Genomic DNA, 18487 nt, shown 5'->3' on the forward strand with positions numbered 1-18487 from the left:
TGTCCCCCAGAGGACATCTGGAAGTGTCTGGAGACAGTTTTGGTTGTCACAACCGGCGAGGGTGCTCCTGGCATCTAGTGGGCAGAGGCCAGGGAAGCTGCTACAATATCCCGCAATGCACACCACAAAGAATGATCAGGCCCCAAATGTCAGTGGTGCCGAGATTCAGAAAGCCTGCGTCAGAGGCACGAGTGTCCCCAGAACAGGACATGCAGGAAGCTAACATTTGGTCGCCTCTGTCTTTAATTCCGTAGCAGTGAGCAGTCTGGCAAAGCCAACATGCATAAAGAGCTGATAAAGACCCTGAAGGAGCTGAAGGTCCACCTTCCTGCAGACAAGAAGGCCAAAGGGCGGGCCAACACGCTGGCCACCCTGAAGTACGCCCTGCGGAGCGTGAAGCAGGTGAAAGGTAGGGGGCTGCGCACGTTGTCCAGACCTGCAGAAGCGAGTTCTTCATCCCCAGAGTCACGGCTCAGAGGGCCTTGGCTTTCTAAAACGCAGCCCTGAAATAGCCGTTTAGAATGTTTTATTTTTGGCCTCTGCAGAACCTCCAGAACGCTGAAGGCTGGCACAAATAGAGATGAGGCTTCCTGCCCTCTCTTGATACGAGAGTGTATTGGGAAATCTGTCCGTCCTGGATACGGGGTATGCTGGGCAGGTCTACGATCGGACTCCAGGACGCAGCCTGGGCCCTTCTCCACCGAGGGCTCCTCGGGCTGAGGGCCAGTGCAGCCCTGAGCAGTGCCTCTGTTCTATAGGACGGGGCCGTGGTGATGCCAGAGACAGGCTTCATCACCCCAGAGCCCTCGTGCACGGACGGGATGGCCCCCATCTCCAGATTCTGTCGTGAACACTTTGTTTCAAATGTGGCTTCTTGTGCTTCGTGTTTTCTTACACAGCCAGTTCCATCCGGGCGGGGCCGCCAAGGGGGTCAGGCAGGGACTGCCGCAGGGGTCCTCTGTAAAGTGCCGGGCCGTACCCCAGCTGCAAACCTTGTTGGAGAAACCGGGTAGAACTCAGTGGCCGATAATCTAAAATAATTTATCGTTTTAAAAATTCTGTAGTCAAAGGTCTGACTTTTCAGGAAAAATCTCCAGATTTCTGTATGTTTGTCTGGTCATCACATCCCCGTGTTCCAGGATGATAGCATGCGTACCCCACTTTTGCACCTCCGTGAGGTCGAGCTCTCAGTCCCAGCAGCTCTCGGCCACCCCTTTGTCCCACGTGCTAACGGGGAGCCTCGTTTCTCTGCAGCTAACGAGGAGTATTACCAGCTGTTAATGTCCAGCGACAGCCACCCCTCCAGTCTGGACGTGCCGTCCTACACGGTCGAGGAGATCGAGAGTATGGCCTCTGAGCACATTGTGAAGAACGTGGTGGGTGTCTCAGCTCTTGACCTCTCCCCCACCCAGTGTTTCACTTCTGAATGGCCTGGGTCCTTCTCACAGCCGAGGCGCTCGAGCAGGAAAGTGGGATTTCAGGAAATGAGTTCATACCTTAAAAAAGGGAGAGTCAGTTGTTCCGGAAGTCTCAGCCATATCTCAGGTTCCTGCCTCTTCCCTGTGACGTCCTGGCTGACTCCAGGCCACACCTCCGCAGGTGTCAGGGATGGTCCTCCCCTTGACTGAGTCGGGCTTCTGTGTCTCATGACTGCCTGGCACGGCGAGCAGGGTCAGGCTCCGTGACTTCTGTTTGCTTGTCCGTGCCTTTGTGGTCGTGTGTGGAGGGAGCAGGGGTGTGAACCCGGCTTTGTGGGAGTCTCTGGGTGGTGCTAACAGTTACTGAGCTCGGCTGCTAAAAGGTTGGAGGCTCAAGTGCACCCCCAGGCACCTAGGAAGAAAGACCTGGTGATCTGCTTCTGAAAAATCAGCCACTGGAAACCCCGTGGAGCACAGCTCTACTCCGACACACACGGAGTCTCTGGGAGTCGGAGTCGACTCACCAGCAGCTGGTTTACTGGCTCTGGGACCCCAGAGCTCGTGTAGTTTTCACTCTGCTGGATCTTTTCAGTAGCCAATACAGGTGGGCCCCTCGGAGTCCTGGAGGTGCCAGTGAGGTGCCCCTCCCCCTCAGCCCAAGTTGTCAATCGTGAGGCCAGACCTGAGGGGCCAGATGGGGACCCACATGTGTGCTTGACTCTCTAGTCCTCCTCCACCTCCCTCCTCCCAGCACCCCCATTCTTCAGGGAGACCCCTCATGAATGAACTCCCAGGGAGCCTGTGCTGGGCCTGAGGGTCCCCTACTTACCTGGCCCTCACGCACAAACCAAAGCTGTCCCGGGAGGAGGCCTTGCTGGCACTTAGTGTGCTGGGCCAGGTGAGCGTGGAGTCGGGGCTCCCCCTGCCACCTCCAAGTCACCCCAAGCTGGATGCCACAGGCTCCGTATCCCCACAACGGGGTGAGCAGGCCCTTCGGAGCCAGGACGCCTGGTGTTTAATTTTGCAGTGCAGCCTTTGTGTGTTTCCTCAGAGATCATGTCTGGGCCTCAGTGCCTGTAACGGGGAGAACAGAGGTATTCTGACGTCCCTGGGTGGCAAAAGGTGAACACGCGCAGCTGCTCACCAAAAGGCTGGAGGTTTGAGTTCCCCCAGAGGTGCCTCTGAAGAAAGGCCTGGCGACCTACTTCTGAAAAATCAGCCATTGAAACCCCAGTGGACCACAGCTCTACTCTGACACACGTAGGGGGGTCCATGAGTTGGAACTGACTCACTGGCGCCTGGGAGTTATTGTGGTCAGAGCTAAGGAGAGGGGCCCAGAGACCTCGCCTGACCCTCCATGGGGCCCTGCACTCCCTTTGCAAGCCCCTGCTCCCTTCTAGCACCTGCCACGGGCTGTGAGTCTCGAGGAGGCTTGGCACATTCAGTCCTGCCCTGCCCCTTCCCCCGTGGTCCCCTCGTTCTTCTCCAGGACATGTTTGCCGTGGCTGTGTCCTTGGTGACAGGGAAGATTGTGTACATCTCCAACCAAGTGGCATCCATCTTTCACCACAAGAGAGACGCCTTCGCCGATGCCAAGTTCGTGGAGTTCTTGGCACCTCACGATGTCAGCGTGTTCCACAGCTCCACCACCCCATACAAGCTGCCATCCTGGGGCACCTGCAGCGGGGGAGGTGAGGCCCGTGGGGGCTGTGGGATAGGGACTGGTGACGGGGGGGGGCTCCCTCTCAGGTGAGGGGCAGGTGAGGCCCACAGGGGCTGTGGGGTGGGGACGGGTGACTGGGAGGGCCTCCCTCCCAGGTGAGGGGCAGATGAGGCCCTCATGGTGGGTGCTTTGTCTGCCTCCACAGGCAAACTTGGGGTGTGGGGGTTGGGGACTGGTGACAGGGAGGGCGGGGCCCCCAGGTGTGGTGCTCGCTCTGCCCCTCCCCTCTGAAGAGAGAACGCCTGCCCACCGTACCCACTGCAGAGAGACGTCAGCACCCTCACTGGCAGAGATAAAAGATAAGTTGTCTGTGACTTCAAAATGAATTTAGAGAGCATATAAAGTCTTTTCATACATTTCAGAGAAGGAAAAACATTTCAGAAGATTCCGAGACATGTTAGACAATTTTAGAAGCTAAGTTTGCCCTGAGAAGTAGGGGCCTGGATGCAACCCCGCAGAGTGTTGGGGAGGGCCGAGGTGCAGTCGGCCGTGACTAGGCACCCTGGCTCTGAAAGGCAGATGTTCCCCTTGTGGCCCTGGGGGTGTGATGAGCAGGCATTGCGTGCTGCAGGGTGACTTCTGCAGGGTTGCGAAACCTGGCCTATTCACAGTCCTGACCAGGAGCCCCTGGCTGCATCACCAGGGTCCCTGCCCCCTTGTCCTGGCACAGGGTCAGCGATCACTGTGTCTCCAGCGCCCGTCCCAGCCTCCCAGATCAGGGGCTTCCTGTCCTGCTACCCATCTTCTCGCTGTCCCTACTCTGTCATCCGTGGGAGGGTCAGGGACAGATCACTGCTGTCTGCCGTCCACTCCACGGCTGTGCCCGCTGACAGCAGGCCTCCTGTGGACGTGCGCTGGTCCACTTCAAGGCCAGCTCGTAAAAGGTGGAGCAGCTCGCTTTGGGCATCAGCGATGGTACCATCATTCCTTTTTCCCCAAATTCCAACACGAGGAGTGTCCATTCGGATCGCTTAGCTTGCCTGCATGCCCCAAGGACCCTGTGCTCACGGCAGGTCGATGCCAGGCAGGGACGTCACGCTGTGGTGTGTGGGCAGCATGGATGGGCCACACCGTCCTGTGGGACAGGTACAGCAGAGCTGTTGTTGGCATGAAACAGAAGGGCCAGGAGGCTTCTCAGAGGCCCTTCCAGGCCTGTCATCTGATATCATTTTCCATAACCAGCAATCGTCCACTCTTCCTCATTTCTGTTGATGAGAGGACACTTTATATAAAAGTTCAACCTCTATGCTTTTTTTTCCAAAAGACTCCTTCAAAGTATTATGGAGATACCCATTCCTCTCACTACTGACCTCAGATTTCAGTAGACGTTCAAAGTGTGTCAGCATTTTAGCAGAAAGTGATATAAGCTCTGAAATGCCCTGAGTTGTTTATGTTAGAGATGAGTATCCCAAAACTGCATAGCTGGAAATGCTTAGGGCTTGAGCCCTGGGGGCACAGAGATCAAGCGCTTGGTCACTGAAAGGTTGGCTATTTGAACCCACCAGCTGCTTTGTGGGAAAAGATGTGTCAGCCTGCTTTCATAAAGACGTACAGCCTAGGAAACCCTCTGGGGCAGTTCTACCCTGTCCTATGGGTCGGAGTCTACTCAGTGGCAGTAGGTTTGGTTTTTGGTTTTATATGTAAAAGCTCTGAACATCAGCAGTGTGTCTTCCAGAGCTGAGTTGTTTATTCATTGACGTATCTGCGGCAGCACCGTATACCGTTTCAGCTGCGTAATTTGGTATATTCGGTTTTAGTCTCATTCAATCCGTATGCTGAGGAAATAATCTGAGAAACTGGACTGCGTGAAGAAGAACGGGGCATCAGGATTGGAGGAAGATTCATTAACAACCTGCGTTATGCAGATGACACAACCTTGCTTGCTGAAAGAGGACTCGAAGCACTTACTGATGAAGATCAAAGACCACAGCCTTCAGTGTGGATTACACCTCAACATAAAGAAAACAAAAACCCTCACAACTGGACCAATGAGCAACATCATGATAAACGGAGAAAAGATTGAAGTTGTCAAGGGTTTCATTTTACTTGGATCCACAATCAACAGCCATGGAAGCAGCCATCAAGAAATCAAAAGACACATTGCATTGGGCAAATCTGCTGCAAAGGACCTCTTCAAATTGTTGAAGAGCAAAGATGTCACCTTAAGGACCCAAGCCATGATATTTTCAATCTCCTCATATGCATGCTAAAGCGGAAAAATGAATAAGGAAGACTGAAGAGTTGATGCCTTTGAATTACGGTGATGGTGAAGAATATTGAATGTATCGTGGACTGCCAGAAGAAAGAACAAATCTGTCTTGGAAGTACAGCAAGAATGGTGAGACTTCATCTCACATACTTTGGACATGTTATCAGGAGGGACCAGTCCTCGGAGAATGACATCATGCTTTGGTAAAGTAGAGGGTCGGTGAAAGAGAGGAAGACCCTCGAGGAGGTGGATTGACACAGTGGCTGCAACAGTGGGCTCAAGATTACAAGGATGGTACAGGACCGGACAGTGCTTTGCTCTGTTGTACATAGTGTCATTGTCATGGATTGAATTATGTCCCCCCAAAAATGTGTATATCATTTTGGCTGGGCCATGATTCCCAGAATTCGGTGGTTGTCCTCCATTTTGTCATTGTAATTTTATGTTCAAGAGGATTAGGGTGGGATTGTAACACCATTACCAGTCACCTCCCTAATCCAATGTAAAGGGAGTTTCCCTGGGGTGTAGCCTGCACCACCTTTCACCTCTCGAGATAAAAAGGAAAGGGAAGTGAGCAGAAAGGAGGGACTTCATACCACCAAGAAAGAAGCACCAGGAACAGAGTGTGTCCTTTGGACCTGGGGTTCCTGCCCAGAGAAGCTCCAAGTCGGGGGAACATTGATGAGAAGGCTAACAGAGAGAAAGCCTTTCCCCTGGAGCTGACACCTTGAATTTGAACTTTAATCTACTTTACTGTGAGGAAATAAATTTCTCTTTGTTAAAGCCATCCACCTATGATATTTCTGTTATAGCAGCACTAGATGACTAAGACAGTCACTATGAGTCAGAGCCGACTTGACGGCACCTAACAACAGCAAATTTTAGCCAGAGACGTGATAGGACATTTCCAATCTCAGAGGTTCACTTTTGTACTTACATGAATGTGCAGTTCACTCAGACCCTGTTCTGTGTCTGTCTTTAAAAACCCGTTCCCATCGAATCTATTCTGACCCATAGCGACCCTATAGGGCAGAGGAGAACTGCCCCTTTGTAGTCTGGTTCAAACACAGGCCCTGTCTGTGTTCATTGGGTTGGTGGAAGGAGTGACTTGGGACTTTCTCTTTTAGATTCTTTCTCTCAAGAATGCCTGGAGGAGAAGTCTTTCTTTTGTCGTGTCAGGTAAGCCCAGCCACCGGGTTTCCTAAACTAGAAGATGTGCAAATATGGCCCTGTAGGTGCCTGTCCTGAAGCTCCGGGTAGGGGCAGCATGTCCTCAGCAGTTGCTGGCACAGAGGTTGGCGGGGCAGCGCCTCCTCGCCCCTGATTCTGGAGTCTGGAATCTCATGCGCAGGAGACTGCGGACACACGCCCCCTTCTGGGCAAGGACGACAGTCCCAAGAGCTTGCGCGCAAACCTGCTTCCATAAAACGCACTTCGACTGTGCACAGGCATTGGGAGAGCATTGCAGTGGGCAACAGGGGGGTGACGTCACCTGCACCATGTGGACAATGTTGGCCTTGCAGACAGGCTCTTAACAGGGGACCCGCAGACGCAGTGGTGCACGTGGACCCCCAAAAGCCCATCCAGTCTGTTTCCATGTGTGTGCATTCCTGGGGAGCCCCGTAGCCTGACAGCAGGTCCTTGACCCCATACTGGGTGTCCGCTGCAATGTTGGGAGTGACTCCAGGGCTGACGCTTGCCCTCAGGGTGGGGGGCCTGGAATCTCACTGTGGGGCAGCACCCCATCTGCATGGTGCTTTGGCCCAACTTCAGTGCACACTCCGGGAGAGGGTGCCGGGGGAGGACCTCGCCCTTCCACGTGAAGGGAAACCCGAGGGAGGCTAGGGGACAGGGTGGTGAGCACAGCTCCTCAAGCAGGTGGAGGGGCAGCTTTGGGGCGGCGGGTTTGGGGCTGCCCAGTGCGCTGTGGTTTGGCCAGGACCTGGCCCCACAGTACCAGCCTGTGGCGGGCTCTGGGGTGGAGGTGGTGGTCGGTCAGAAGGTTGTTGCATGAACTGCTGACAGTAACAGTGACAGGCTGTACCTCATTTTGTAACTCCCAGACCTGCAGTCACCGATTTCTCTCTCCTCTGTAGTGTCGGGAAGACCCGCGAGAACGAGGTCCACTACCGTCCGTTCCGTATGACGCCTTACCTCGTCAAAGTGCGAGACCCCCAGGTCCCCGAGAGCCAGCTCTGCTGCGTCCTGCTGGCTGAGAAAGTGCACTCCGGCTACGAAGGTAACAGCCCAGCTGATGGCAGGGCGTCTGAGGTTCTTTCCGTGTGCAGGAGGGCTGTCCCTGGTCGCCATCTATCAAGACAAATCCCTTGCCGTGGAGTTGATTCCGACTCACGGTGACCCCGTATGTTACAGACTAGAACTGCTCCATAGGGTTTTCTTGGCTATAATGTTAACAGGAGATCACCAGGCCTTTCTTCCCAGGCACTGCTGGGTGGATTTGAACCACCAACCTTTCAGTTAGTAGTCGAGTGCAAACCGTTTGCTCACCCAGGGACCTCCCTGTATATCACTTGTATAAAATCACCTTTAACTCCGCTTCTCTGGCCCAGAACTCAGACCCAGTCTCCCTGGACCTGGCAGGCCCCTCCTGAAGTCTCAGACCTCCTCCTCATCCTCTGGAGCCTGCACTTCTGTGTGCCCAGGCCATGCCTGTGGCCCTGGGCCCCTTCTCCCCTCTCCTGGCTCTTCTGCCTTTCGTGCAGACCTTGGAAACAGCCCTGACAGGTGCAGATCCAGCTCCTCCCATTCCTCTCACAGCTATGCCTCGGCCATGCAGCCCCTGTCTGTGCTCCAGATTGCAAACGGGGCTGCACCCCCAAGAAGCACAGGGCCAGCATCTCTCCCACCCCACCCCCAGGCAGCCCTGAATGTCCCTTCCTTCCCTACAGGTACCTGCTTCTCTGGAGAGGGGTGTCACCATGATGGAATGTCCCTATGCCCAGCATTTTTGTGGCTCCCACCTAGCACCCTGACCTCTGCCTGGGGATCCTGGCATCACACCTGTCTTGTCTCACCAGGCTCCCTCTTCTGGTCCCCTGTCTCCTCAGGCCACACCGCAAACAGAATCTGGGGTTCTGCCTTTGAACCCAAAGGCCCTACAGCACTTCGCCACCTCAGTTGTAACCTTCTGTTGACGCCTTGTCATGGACTGCTTTGTGTCATGTTGTAGTCACACCGTCCTTGTACCGGCCCCCAGTACTTGCCAGGAGTCCAGGTGCTCCTGGTGGTAACCCAGTGAGCCAGAATTAGTCACGTGTTTGCAGAATGCGCTGAAGGTAGGCGCCACGTGGAACCACTTACTGCAAGGACTCCACTTTTGTCCCTATGTAACTGAACTTCTAATTCTCTCTCAGCGGTTAATGATGTCTTTTTAAAAGACAAAAACCAAGCTAAACCCATTTCCATCAAGTCAATTCTGACTCATAGCAACCCTATAGGACAGAGTAGAAACTGCCCCATAGAGTTTCCAAGGAGCGCCTGGTGGGTTCTAACTGCTGACCTTTTGGTTAGCAGCTGTAGCTCTTAACCACTATGCCACCAGGGTTTCCTTTTAAAAGAAGCTCTTCTTAGCTCCTGTCTGGAGGGGAGAAGAGAAGGCAGAGGGGGTCAGAAGCTGGCCGAATAGACACGAAAATAGAGGGTGGAGAGAAGGAGTGTGCTGTCTTATTAGGGGGAAAGCAGCTAGGAGTATATAGCAAGGTGTATATAAATTTTTGTATGCGAGACTGACTTAATTTGTAAACTTTCACTTAAAGCACAATAAAAAAATGCTTGTCAAAAAAGAAGCACTTCCTAAAAATGGTAGAAATGTTGTTTTTGGTACGTGACTTTCTTTAAAATGGTTGATGGGTTCCTGCATGTACAACAATCTCTTCCAAGTATTCAGGTTAGATTTAGAGGGGTTACTTAGCTTTCGGAGCCCTGGTGGTACAGTGGTTAAGAGCTTAGCTGCTAACCAAAAGTTCAGCAGTTTGAGTCTACCAGCTGCTCCTTGGAAACCCTATGGGACAGTTCTGTTCTGCCCTAAAGGGTCACTGTGAGTCCCTTACTTAGTTTTTTTAATAAGCTGTTCGCCAAAATGATCAGTGTCCTTCAAGAATGAAAATGTTTGGAATTTGAAATATTTTGTTTGTGTATTTGGTAGTTTGAGGAAAGTTTTGGGCCTATAGTTTTTTTTTTTTAACACAAATTAGCCTAGTTCTTTGCCCACCCCATAAGCTGTGAAACTACCCAAGACAATGACATCGGATGAGATTTTTGAATCCAGTTCCTTGAGTTATTTGTTAAGAAATAACTTGTTCAGACCACCCTTGCTTTGGTCTTAAAGTCATGAAGTTGGCTCCCCGGCGTAGCTTGCTACGAGAGGCCTACTTGTCCCTCCACATGGTTTTGTCAGAGCTGTGATTCCTAGTTTATTGGAGTCTGAAGCTAGCCCAGGGCCAGTGCAGTTCAGTGGGAGACCCAGGTTCAATTCCCAGCCTGTCAGCAGAGGCCTGGGCCCTGGGCCGCTCATTGCTATGATGCTGAACAGGGTTCAGCAGAGCTTCCAGACTGAGGCAGATGTGGGGGATCATTCAACAGGCAACATAAGCACAGATCCTCTGTAGTGAACAATTCGCATTTTTCCACCACATTAAAGATTCTGCTTCTAGGGATGGCTGGCATCTGTCTCTGTCCCAACACCACAGCACCTTCCTACAGGATCAGAGCCTCTTTTCAAATTTAAAATCCCCGACAGGGGCTGGTGACCCAGTAAGCAAGGTAAGCACGGGCTTATTGTGCTTATTTACTAATTTGTAGTGAACAATTTCACATGTACAATTGCTTACTGCAGATGGTCTGGTAAGCAAGGTGAGTACTGTGCTTACCTGCCTATTGGATAATCTGCCCCTGAAGGTGGACTAGGCAGAAAGGCCTGGCAATCTGCTTCCTCACAACGGTCTGACCCTATTGTGCGTGGGGTCACCAGGACCACAAAGCGGGCCCACGGAGAAGGTGCGAGGGCTGGCTGGTGGCGGTCAAGGGCACGTCTGCTAGTCTTCTCTCTTGCTCAGAGTCCACTTTTCTTTAGCTACCCAGTATCCTCTGTGAATCTGCGTGGTATTTTCTAGAAGTTGTAACACAACTACACTAAATACATATCTCCTAAAGTTAGAAACCTGTGCACCATTCTGTTATTTCAGCCCCTAGAATTCCTCCTGAGAAGAGAATTTTCACAACCACGCATACGCCAAATTGCTTGTTCCAGGACGTAGATCAAAGGTAAGCAGTTAAACGCCATGCCCCGAGCCAGCGCTTGGCTCTCTGACACTCGCTGGTCTTGAACTCGACGTTCTGTGCAGTCACCATCCCATTCCCTCACAAGAGACCTGGTGTATACCTCATTATCAGTGACAGCAAAATAAAGCACAGAATTTTCACGTTTTTGTCATGAAAGCCATTTAAGGTAAAGCTGAGGCTGCCTGTTGATTTTACTTATGTGAAAATTGCCAAAGATTTAATTATATTTTCCAGTTGACCCTGACTCACGGTGACCCCATGTGCTCCATAACGTTTTCAATGGCTGATATTTTGGAAGTAGATCTCCAGGCCTTTCTTCCAAGGCACCTCTGGGTGAACTCCAGTCTTTCAGTTAGCAGCTGAGTACGTTAACCATCTGCACCACCCAGTGACTCCATTTAACTATATATGGGCAGTGAAATAGTTATGAAAGTGTTGCTGTTGTTAGGTGCCACCAAGTTGATTCCGACTCATAGCGACCCTAGGCACAAGAGAACGACACACTGCCCGGTCCTGTGCCGTCCTTACAATCGTTGCTATGCTTGAGCCCATTGTTGCAGCCACTGTGTCAATCTATCTCGTTGAAGGTCTTCCTCTTTTTCTCTGTCTACTTTACCAAGCAAGATGGAATTACGAAAACAAAAACCTCCTAAGATCTGAGCCCTGTGTAAGCCGGCACTCTGGAGAGCTGATCGTTGTTCTAATCCAGCTTGTCTTTATTAGCCTACTTAAAGATGTTTAGAAAGCGAGGCCAGATGCTGGCTCACGCTTAACGGAGGCACACCGGGGAGGCTGTGCCTGGGCCCGTGGTTAAAGCACGGAGCTGGACATGCTGTCTGCAAGGTCTCAGCAGAAGCGTTCTCCATTCGGTGTATGTCCAGGCTGCTACACAGAGGGGTCACCCTCCCAGCCCTGCGCCCAACCCGCTCGTAGCCCTGTCCTGGGTCTCCCGCCCCACCCAGGGTGCCGTGGAAGGTGTGAATGGCCCTGATAGCATTGGGAGCTCTGATGGTTAGGTGGGCTCTGAGTTAGTGAGCGTTGGGCCATGGCCCCTCCCCACGTACCTCCTCCCAGCTCTTCCTCAACAGAAGTGTGAAGACATAGCTGTGCTGCTGGCCATGGTTGGGGACGAGGTGGACGGAGAAGCACACTGCAGCTGGGCCTTCCGGACAGGCCGAGGTTGCCCACAAGGATGCTGTTGGGAGTCAGGTTCTCCCCACCGTGCATGCCCGGCGCCAGGACGCAGGCCACAGAGCCTCTGGGGACATTCTGCTCTCCGGGCAGCAAGGGGTCCACCAGGCCAACCCTCTGCAGAGCCATGACCGCTGAGAGCTCTGTTTGTCAGCAGCCCAGGAGACATTTGTACATCTGGAAGTCTGAGAGCTCCCGTTCGCAGCCCTCCAAACCCAGGTGTCTGTCTTACACGTGCAAGAAGGTTGGTGCGCTGGTGCCCATGGCATTCTGGAACCTTCCGTATACAGCCCTGCAGAAAGTGCAGCTCAGAGGCCCCGAAGCCCAGCCGAGTAGGCGGGGCTCCTCCCCTCCCTTCTCCCCCTCCTCCTTCCTTTTTCTACTCCTTCCCTTCCTTCTTGGCCTCCTCCTTTCCTCCCTCTTCCACTTCTTCCTCCTTCTCTGGCCAGGCCTTGAGCTGAGAGGGCGCTGGGGACATTGTGTGCATCCTGTCGAATCCTGTTTTGGTGAGAGCGTGCCTCAGGCAAGGAAGAGAAAATCAAAGACCAACATCTGCCCACGAGAGAGCCCTGCATCACAGAAAAGGGGGAGCTGTGCTCTGAGGACTCAGAGGAAGACTGTCCTTCCACGTGAGCAGAAGGGTTCAAGAGAACGCCTTTTTGATGCGGAAGGCCAGCCACCAGGATGGGGCTGAGGGCAGCTCTAAAGACGGGAGCTATGGAGAGCCAGTGTGCTGGGAGCCAGCGTGGTGCCCCCCGGAAGGCAGAACAGAGCCCCAGGAAAGACAGCGGAGTGATCAGACACTGAGGGCTTGATGAGCTTGGAGCAAAGACCCCCAGCTGAGAGCAGTGATTTCGAAAGAAACCAGACCCCATGCAGTGGCTGAAACCCAGGAGGACAGTTTCCTGGGCTGGACAGAGAACAGAGGATGCAAACAGGTTCTCCGTGGTCCAGGCCAAAATCTACACCGGGACTCCTTGGGCCAGACTTTTGAATAACGTGAAAACAAGAGAAGACCTTAAAACCATCCAAGAAGAAAAAAAAAAGAATCATGATTTCTGATTTCAGGGAATAACTTTTAAAGCTCAAGCAGCCATGTTCTAACGATTATGTTGTGGCGTAATATAATAGGGCTTATTTTCAGCGTCACAGTAATATAATAGGGCTTATTTTCAGCGTCACAGCCTCAAGGGCTGCTGTAGTCTGTTTCCTGTTTAGCTGAGCGGCTGGCTGCTTTCCATGAGCCTGATCCCCAAGGTTTGATCTATGGGAAACTGGAGTCTTTTTCACAGTGAGTGAGGCGGTTCTTAGAGTCCCTGGATGGTACAAACGGTCAACACTCTTGGCTGTTAACGGAAAGGTTGGCAGTTCAAGTCCACCCAGAGGCACCTCAGAAGAAAGACCTGGCAATCTGCTTCTAAAAGCTCAGCCATTGAAACTCCTATGGGGCACAGTTCTCCTCGGATGCACATTGGCCGCCACGAATTGGAGTCGACTTGATGGCCACTGGTTCTAGCAGTCCCTGGTTGGGTGCTTGGCTGCTAACTGGAAAGCTGGAGGTTTGAGTCTATCCAGAGGCACCTCAGAAGAAAGGCCTGGCCATCTACTTCTGAAAGGTCACAGCCATTGAAACCCCTGCGTGCAGTGATGACAGGACGGCAATTAGGCTTCTGGTTAAGATGGTTCTAGAGATGTACGGCTGCCCGGTTCTGCCGGGTTCTGCCATGTAGACGTGAGTCGGGTGTCAGGGAGCACAGCACTTGGCTGACTGTCCCTGTGTCTGCTTGCCTTCAGGGCGGTCCCCCTCCTGGGCTACCTGCCTCAAGATCTGCTGGAGAGCCCGGTGCTGCTGCAGCTGCACCCCAGTGACAGGCCTCTGATGCTGGCCATCCACAGGAAGAGTAGGTCCTTTGTGCGGCAGGTCCCGGGGGGTGGGGCAGATACCGTGCACTCTCACAGCGTCTCCAGAGACCGACGCCCAAGCCCGCAAGGGCCGCGCACACGCGGCGTCTACAGGTGAACAGGCAGGGGACGGCTCACCGCCTCCCTGCTCACAAAATCCAGGCTCTGACCTCGCGTGGGCGCCTTCCTGGCTGTGGCCTGAGCCCTGGACACCTCATTTCTACTGCGGCTTCTGCTGGTGGGCGGGGGAAGAGGAGATGGGTACCTGCCGTGGCGCCCAGGTCAGCTCTGGCCAAGCCTGGGAGTGGACATTACGACTCCCACCGAGCCCCGTCTCTACAGACCCAAGTGGCCAAATGAGGAGTGAAGACCAGATGAGGGGTGCTTCCTAATTAGGTCGAGCCCAGCAGGGATGTGTGCCCTGAGATACAGAATGGCGCTCTTGGAAAGCTGTCCCTCATTGCGATCACAAGCAAAAGTCAGGGTTCAGGAGCGGCGGGTTTGACCAGGTTTTGGTCCTGAGCGTCGCCCCCTCTCCTTAGTCCTGCAGTCTGGCGGGCAGCCTTTCGACTATTCACCCATCCGCTTCCGCGCCCGGAACGGCGAGTACATTACACTGGACACCAGCTGGTCCAGCTTCATCAATCCCTGGAGCCGGAAGGTTGCCTTCATCATTGGGAGGCACAGAGTCAGGGTGTGAGTGCACCGAGGCCTGGCTGGGCGGGCTCCAGGACCCCATCCTCCTCCCGCACCACGTGGGGCAGGAGGAGGGGCCAGATGGTGGGTGGGGCCACATGGCTGTGCTGGGAGCCCTGCCCCTGTCCGGGGCTTGGGGGGTGGGGTTGGGGGGAACCTCAATTTCTGAAGTCCCCTGGGTGGGGGTGAGCAGAGTGGTGAGTAGGGAAGGTTCTCAGGGAGTGTGGAGTATGCAGCCCCGGGTGGGGGCTGCAGGTGGCAGAGCATCCCCCAGGGCCCGTGTGGAGCTCCACCTGATGGACCATTGACCCCCGCAGGGGCCCCTTGAATGAAGACGTGTTTGCAGCCCAGCCGGGTGTGGAGGAGAAGGCCCCGGACCCCAGCATCCAGGAGCTCACTGAGCAGATCTACCGGCTGCTGCTGCAGGTACAGAGCTCTGCTCGGAGTGGCCCTGGGCCCCGGGACCGCCTGCCCTCTCCCTGGCAGGGCGCCCCCCTTCACCAGTGTCTGCTCCAGGTCCTGTGCCTTCCTGTCGGTCAGGTCCACTGAGATATCTCCCCCACTGATCTCTGTACCATCTTTGTGTGGCCAGTTTGGGCCTCCCTGGGACGGTCCAGGGCACCTGTGGCTTTTCCCAGTTCTGGGGAGCCTAGCCTCTCACATTTGGGGTGTCTGTATCAGTGCTGCAGCCCTGTGTGCATGGTGAGGGGCTGCCCAACCCCGGTCCTGATTCCATCTGAGTCAGGGCCCCCTGCCACCCACCGGTCTTTGGAGCTTGGCTCCCAGGGGTGGGGGGGTGCCTCCATGTCCAGAGAGCAGGCCATGGGCACCTGGGTCAGACGCAGGGAGCCTAGCACTTCTGGAAGATCCAAGTGGCCAGGCTTGGGTCCATGGCTCACTGGGTTTCTGCTTCTCAGTCTTCATCATCTATGTGACTGCATCCTGGTTCCTTTTAAAACCGCTGGGTAGAGCCATGAGTGGCCCCAGCCCCCATGTTGAATGAACTCGCTCTTAGGTCATCCCCTCGGGTACTGAATGTCTGGGGGCCCAGGCACTGCGGGATTGGAGCTGGAGCCTGGCTCCTGGGTTCAGACCCCAGTGCCTCTGGCCCTCAACGTGGGTTTGTGTGGCCTCGGGCAAGTCACTGCCCTCTGTGTTAAGTGGGGGGATGTGAGGACACAGTTCATACCACTCCCATGTCCCCCACAGCGCTCATACGCCTGTCCACTCTGCGAAGTGGGAGTGTGAAGACACAGTTCATACCCGCCTACATCCCCCACAGCACTCATACACCCGTCCACTCTCTGTGATTTAGCGGTGTGAAGATGCAGTTCATGTCCCCTCCATGTCCCCCACATCACTCACTCCTGTCCACTGTCCCCACAGCCCATTCCCCGCAGCACTCACACCCGTCCACTGTCCCCACAGCACTCACGCTCGCCCACTGTCCCCACAGTATTCACACCCGTCCACTCTCCCCACAGCCGGTGCCCCACAGCGGCTCTAGCGGCTATGGCAGCCTGGGCAGCAACGGGTCCCATGAGCACCTCATGAGCCAGACGTCCTCCAGCGACAGCAATGGCCACGAGGACGCCCGCCAGAGGAGGCTCGTACGTCCCCCATCCTTCCCAGGGAGCCAGGCTAGGGACATGCCAGAAAGTCGAACAGCGGTCCTTGAATGTTACTGAAGCTCTGACTCCGGCTATTCTCGTTACTCGTAAAATTTTTCACTTGGGACTTATTTCATAACCCCTCAAGAGGCAAAGTAGCCAAAAACTATAGTTAAAGGTTTGGATGAAAATTCCTTAGAGCAGATAAATAAAGCAAAAGGGAAGATATAAATGTAGGAAAGAAACAAGAAAAAAATTTTCTGTTTTATTTTTTGTTGTTGTTGGGAATGTACACAGCAGAGCGTACACCAATTCAATAGTTTCTACTTGTACAATTCAGTGACGTTGATTACATTCTTCAAGTTGTGTAATGATTCTCACCTTCCTTTTCCAGATTGTTCCTCCCCCATTAACATAAACTCACTGACCCCCAAGCTTCCTGTCTAATCTTTTGACTTGCTATTGTCAGTTGGGTCTCATATAGATAGTTCTTAAAAGAATACAATACTTAAGGGAGACATTCTTTACTAAAAAAAAAGCTAAAGTATTAATTGGTTTATAGATTACAGGGAATGTATTTAGTTTACGGTTTTAAGATTATCTCAAGGCACTAGTTTGGGTGTTCATCCAGCTTCAGTGGCTCTGGAAACTCTGGATTCCGTGAGGATTTTAAATTGTTTTACATTTTCCCCTCTTTTGACCAGGATCTGGAGAAGAAATTTTAATGTGTTGATGCAGAGTTATTATTGTTATTATCGAGGCTTGTATTGCATTTCCTCTTTCTGTCTTACAGTTAAGTCCTTATTCTGAGCTTCTGTGTTGCTGGACCTATTTCAGCTAGGCTCCGAGATTTACTAGCATGCAGGTGGTCTCTTAGGGTGAATAATGTGCTTGTTTTGCTTTTCTTCAAGGAAATGTGTAAAAATGGTAACAAGACCAAAAACAAAAGCCATTATTCTCATGAACCCAGAGAAGAAAAGAAAAAACCTGTTACAGGTAAAAAAAAAAAAGTTTTCGGCACTTACGTAATAAATCTTCAGTGAAGGGGAAGGGAGAGCTGGGTTCAGTTTTAACTCTGGGTGGCAAAGAATTCACCTACTAATTTTTTTAACCGTGCGCTACATTCCCCTTCCTTGTTCACCCGTCTGCTTTAACGACCCAAGTTCAGCCTGAGCATTCGCTGATTCCGCAAACCAGACCAAACCCACTGCTGCTGAGCCAGTTCCAACTCATGGAGACCCCATCCATAGGGTTTTTTTGGCTTGATCTTAATGGAGGAGACCCTGGGTGGCACAAATGGTTGAGCGCTCAACTGCTAACCAAGAGATTGGCAGTTCAGACCCACCGAGAGGCTCCTTGCAGCCATGAAAACCCTACGGAGCACAGTTCCACTCTGCACACATGCGTTTGCCATGAGTTAGAATTGACTTGATGGCAACTAACAACAACAACCTTAACAGAGGCAGGTTGCCAGGATTTATTCAACCATATAGATATGAATATGGTATTGGACCCCTCATGCCTTCCAGACCTGCCAAGGTGTGGCTGAGGGGCATCCTTGTGGCCCCAGCCTGCTGAGTGTCCCCCAGAGCTATGGCCCCGGCTCTCCTCACTCTGCAGATGACCCGTGTGTTTCACGTACTTAGACTGAGAACGCTTTACAAATATGGAGTAGCCTCTTTGCGGGGGAAATATGAAATGTCATTCTTGCAGAACTGCAGAGTCGTCCCCCTCTTCCAGCGAAGGCAACTTCGGCCACAGACAAGGATGGCCCAGGCAGCGGCATCCCCAAGGCCACCTTCCCTGAGGAACTGGCATGCAAGGCCCAGCCAGCCTGCTCTTACCAGCAAGTCAGCTGTCTGGACGGTGTCATCAGGTGAGCGCGCCGCCCCTCACTGCTCCCACTCTCCCACAGAGTGCTGTGTGAAGCCTCACCTGATGTCCGTCTGTCTGTTTGTCTGTCCACACAGGTACCTGGAGAGCTGCAGCGAGGCTGCCACACTGAAGAGGAAGTATGAGCTCCCAGCCGACACTCAGGCCCTGAATGCCAGCGACAAGCGCAGGACGACAGGAGGTAGTGTGTTTGCTTTGAGCCGTGGAGCGTGTGAGGTTGTGTGTCCTCCGCCCAGGAACTAGGAGTCACTGAGGAACCCGGGCCCTTATTCCCTCCCCCATTAACTCTGAGTGTCCTCCATCGATAAAACTAAGGCCGTTTTACAAATGCTAACAGGAGTTCAAACCTCAGCCTTCTCCTTAACAGCTCAGGGCAGGGGCCCCTGGTCCTGGGAGCCTGGGCCTTTATGAGCAGGACCCACCAGGGCTGCTGGAGGCCTGGTGGTCTGCTGAGCCCCCTTCTACATCTTGCCAGCCTCACAGTGTCACCCAAGGCAGGCCTGCTTCCAGCATGCCTTGGGGAGCACTGACCTGCAAATGTGAT

The 18487-nt window shown here is 53.3% G+C and overlaps 1 protein-coding gene across 7 annotated transcripts in view; it reads left to right on the forward strand.

The window, feature by feature from the left end:
• Window positions 1-18487, forward strand: part of PER2 (period circadian regulator 2) — a 47785-nt gene that overhangs the window by 14608 nt on the left and 14690 nt on the right. For 4 of the 7 annotated variants that reach the window (XM_064286448.1, XM_064286447.1, XM_064286449.1 and 1 more), the window contains exons 4-16: window positions 255-409; window positions 1255-1376; window positions 2908-3109; window positions 6478-6529; window positions 7447-7589; window positions 10555-10633; window positions 13637-13743; window positions 14287-14440; window positions 14758-14866; window positions 15925-16050; window positions 16962-17046; window positions 17764-17926; window positions 18021-18124. In XM_064286448.1, the coding sequence (XP_064142518.1) occupies window positions 255-409; window positions 1255-1376; window positions 2908-3109; window positions 6478-6529; window positions 7447-7589; window positions 10555-10633; window positions 13637-13743; window positions 14287-14440; window positions 14758-14866; window positions 15925-16050; window positions 16962-17046; window positions 17764-17926; window positions 18021-18124 (1601 nt within the window). The remainder of the gene's footprint in view (window positions 1-254; window positions 410-1254; window positions 1377-2907; window positions 3110-6477; window positions 6530-7446; window positions 7590-10554; window positions 10634-13636; window positions 13744-14286; window positions 14441-14757; window positions 14867-15924; window positions 16051-16961; window positions 17047-17763; window positions 17927-18020; window positions 18125-18487) is intronic. The other 3 variants (XM_064286451.1, XM_064286452.1, XM_023557717.2) reach the window with 3 other exon arrangements.

This window comes from Loxodonta africana, chromosome 6 (genome assembly GCF_030014295.1).
Source record: "Loxodonta africana isolate mLoxAfr1 chromosome 6, mLoxAfr1.hap2, whole genome shotgun sequence".
In the NCBI taxonomy this organism is placed as follows: Eukaryota; Metazoa; Chordata; class Mammalia; order Proboscidea; family Elephantidae; genus Loxodonta; species Loxodonta africana.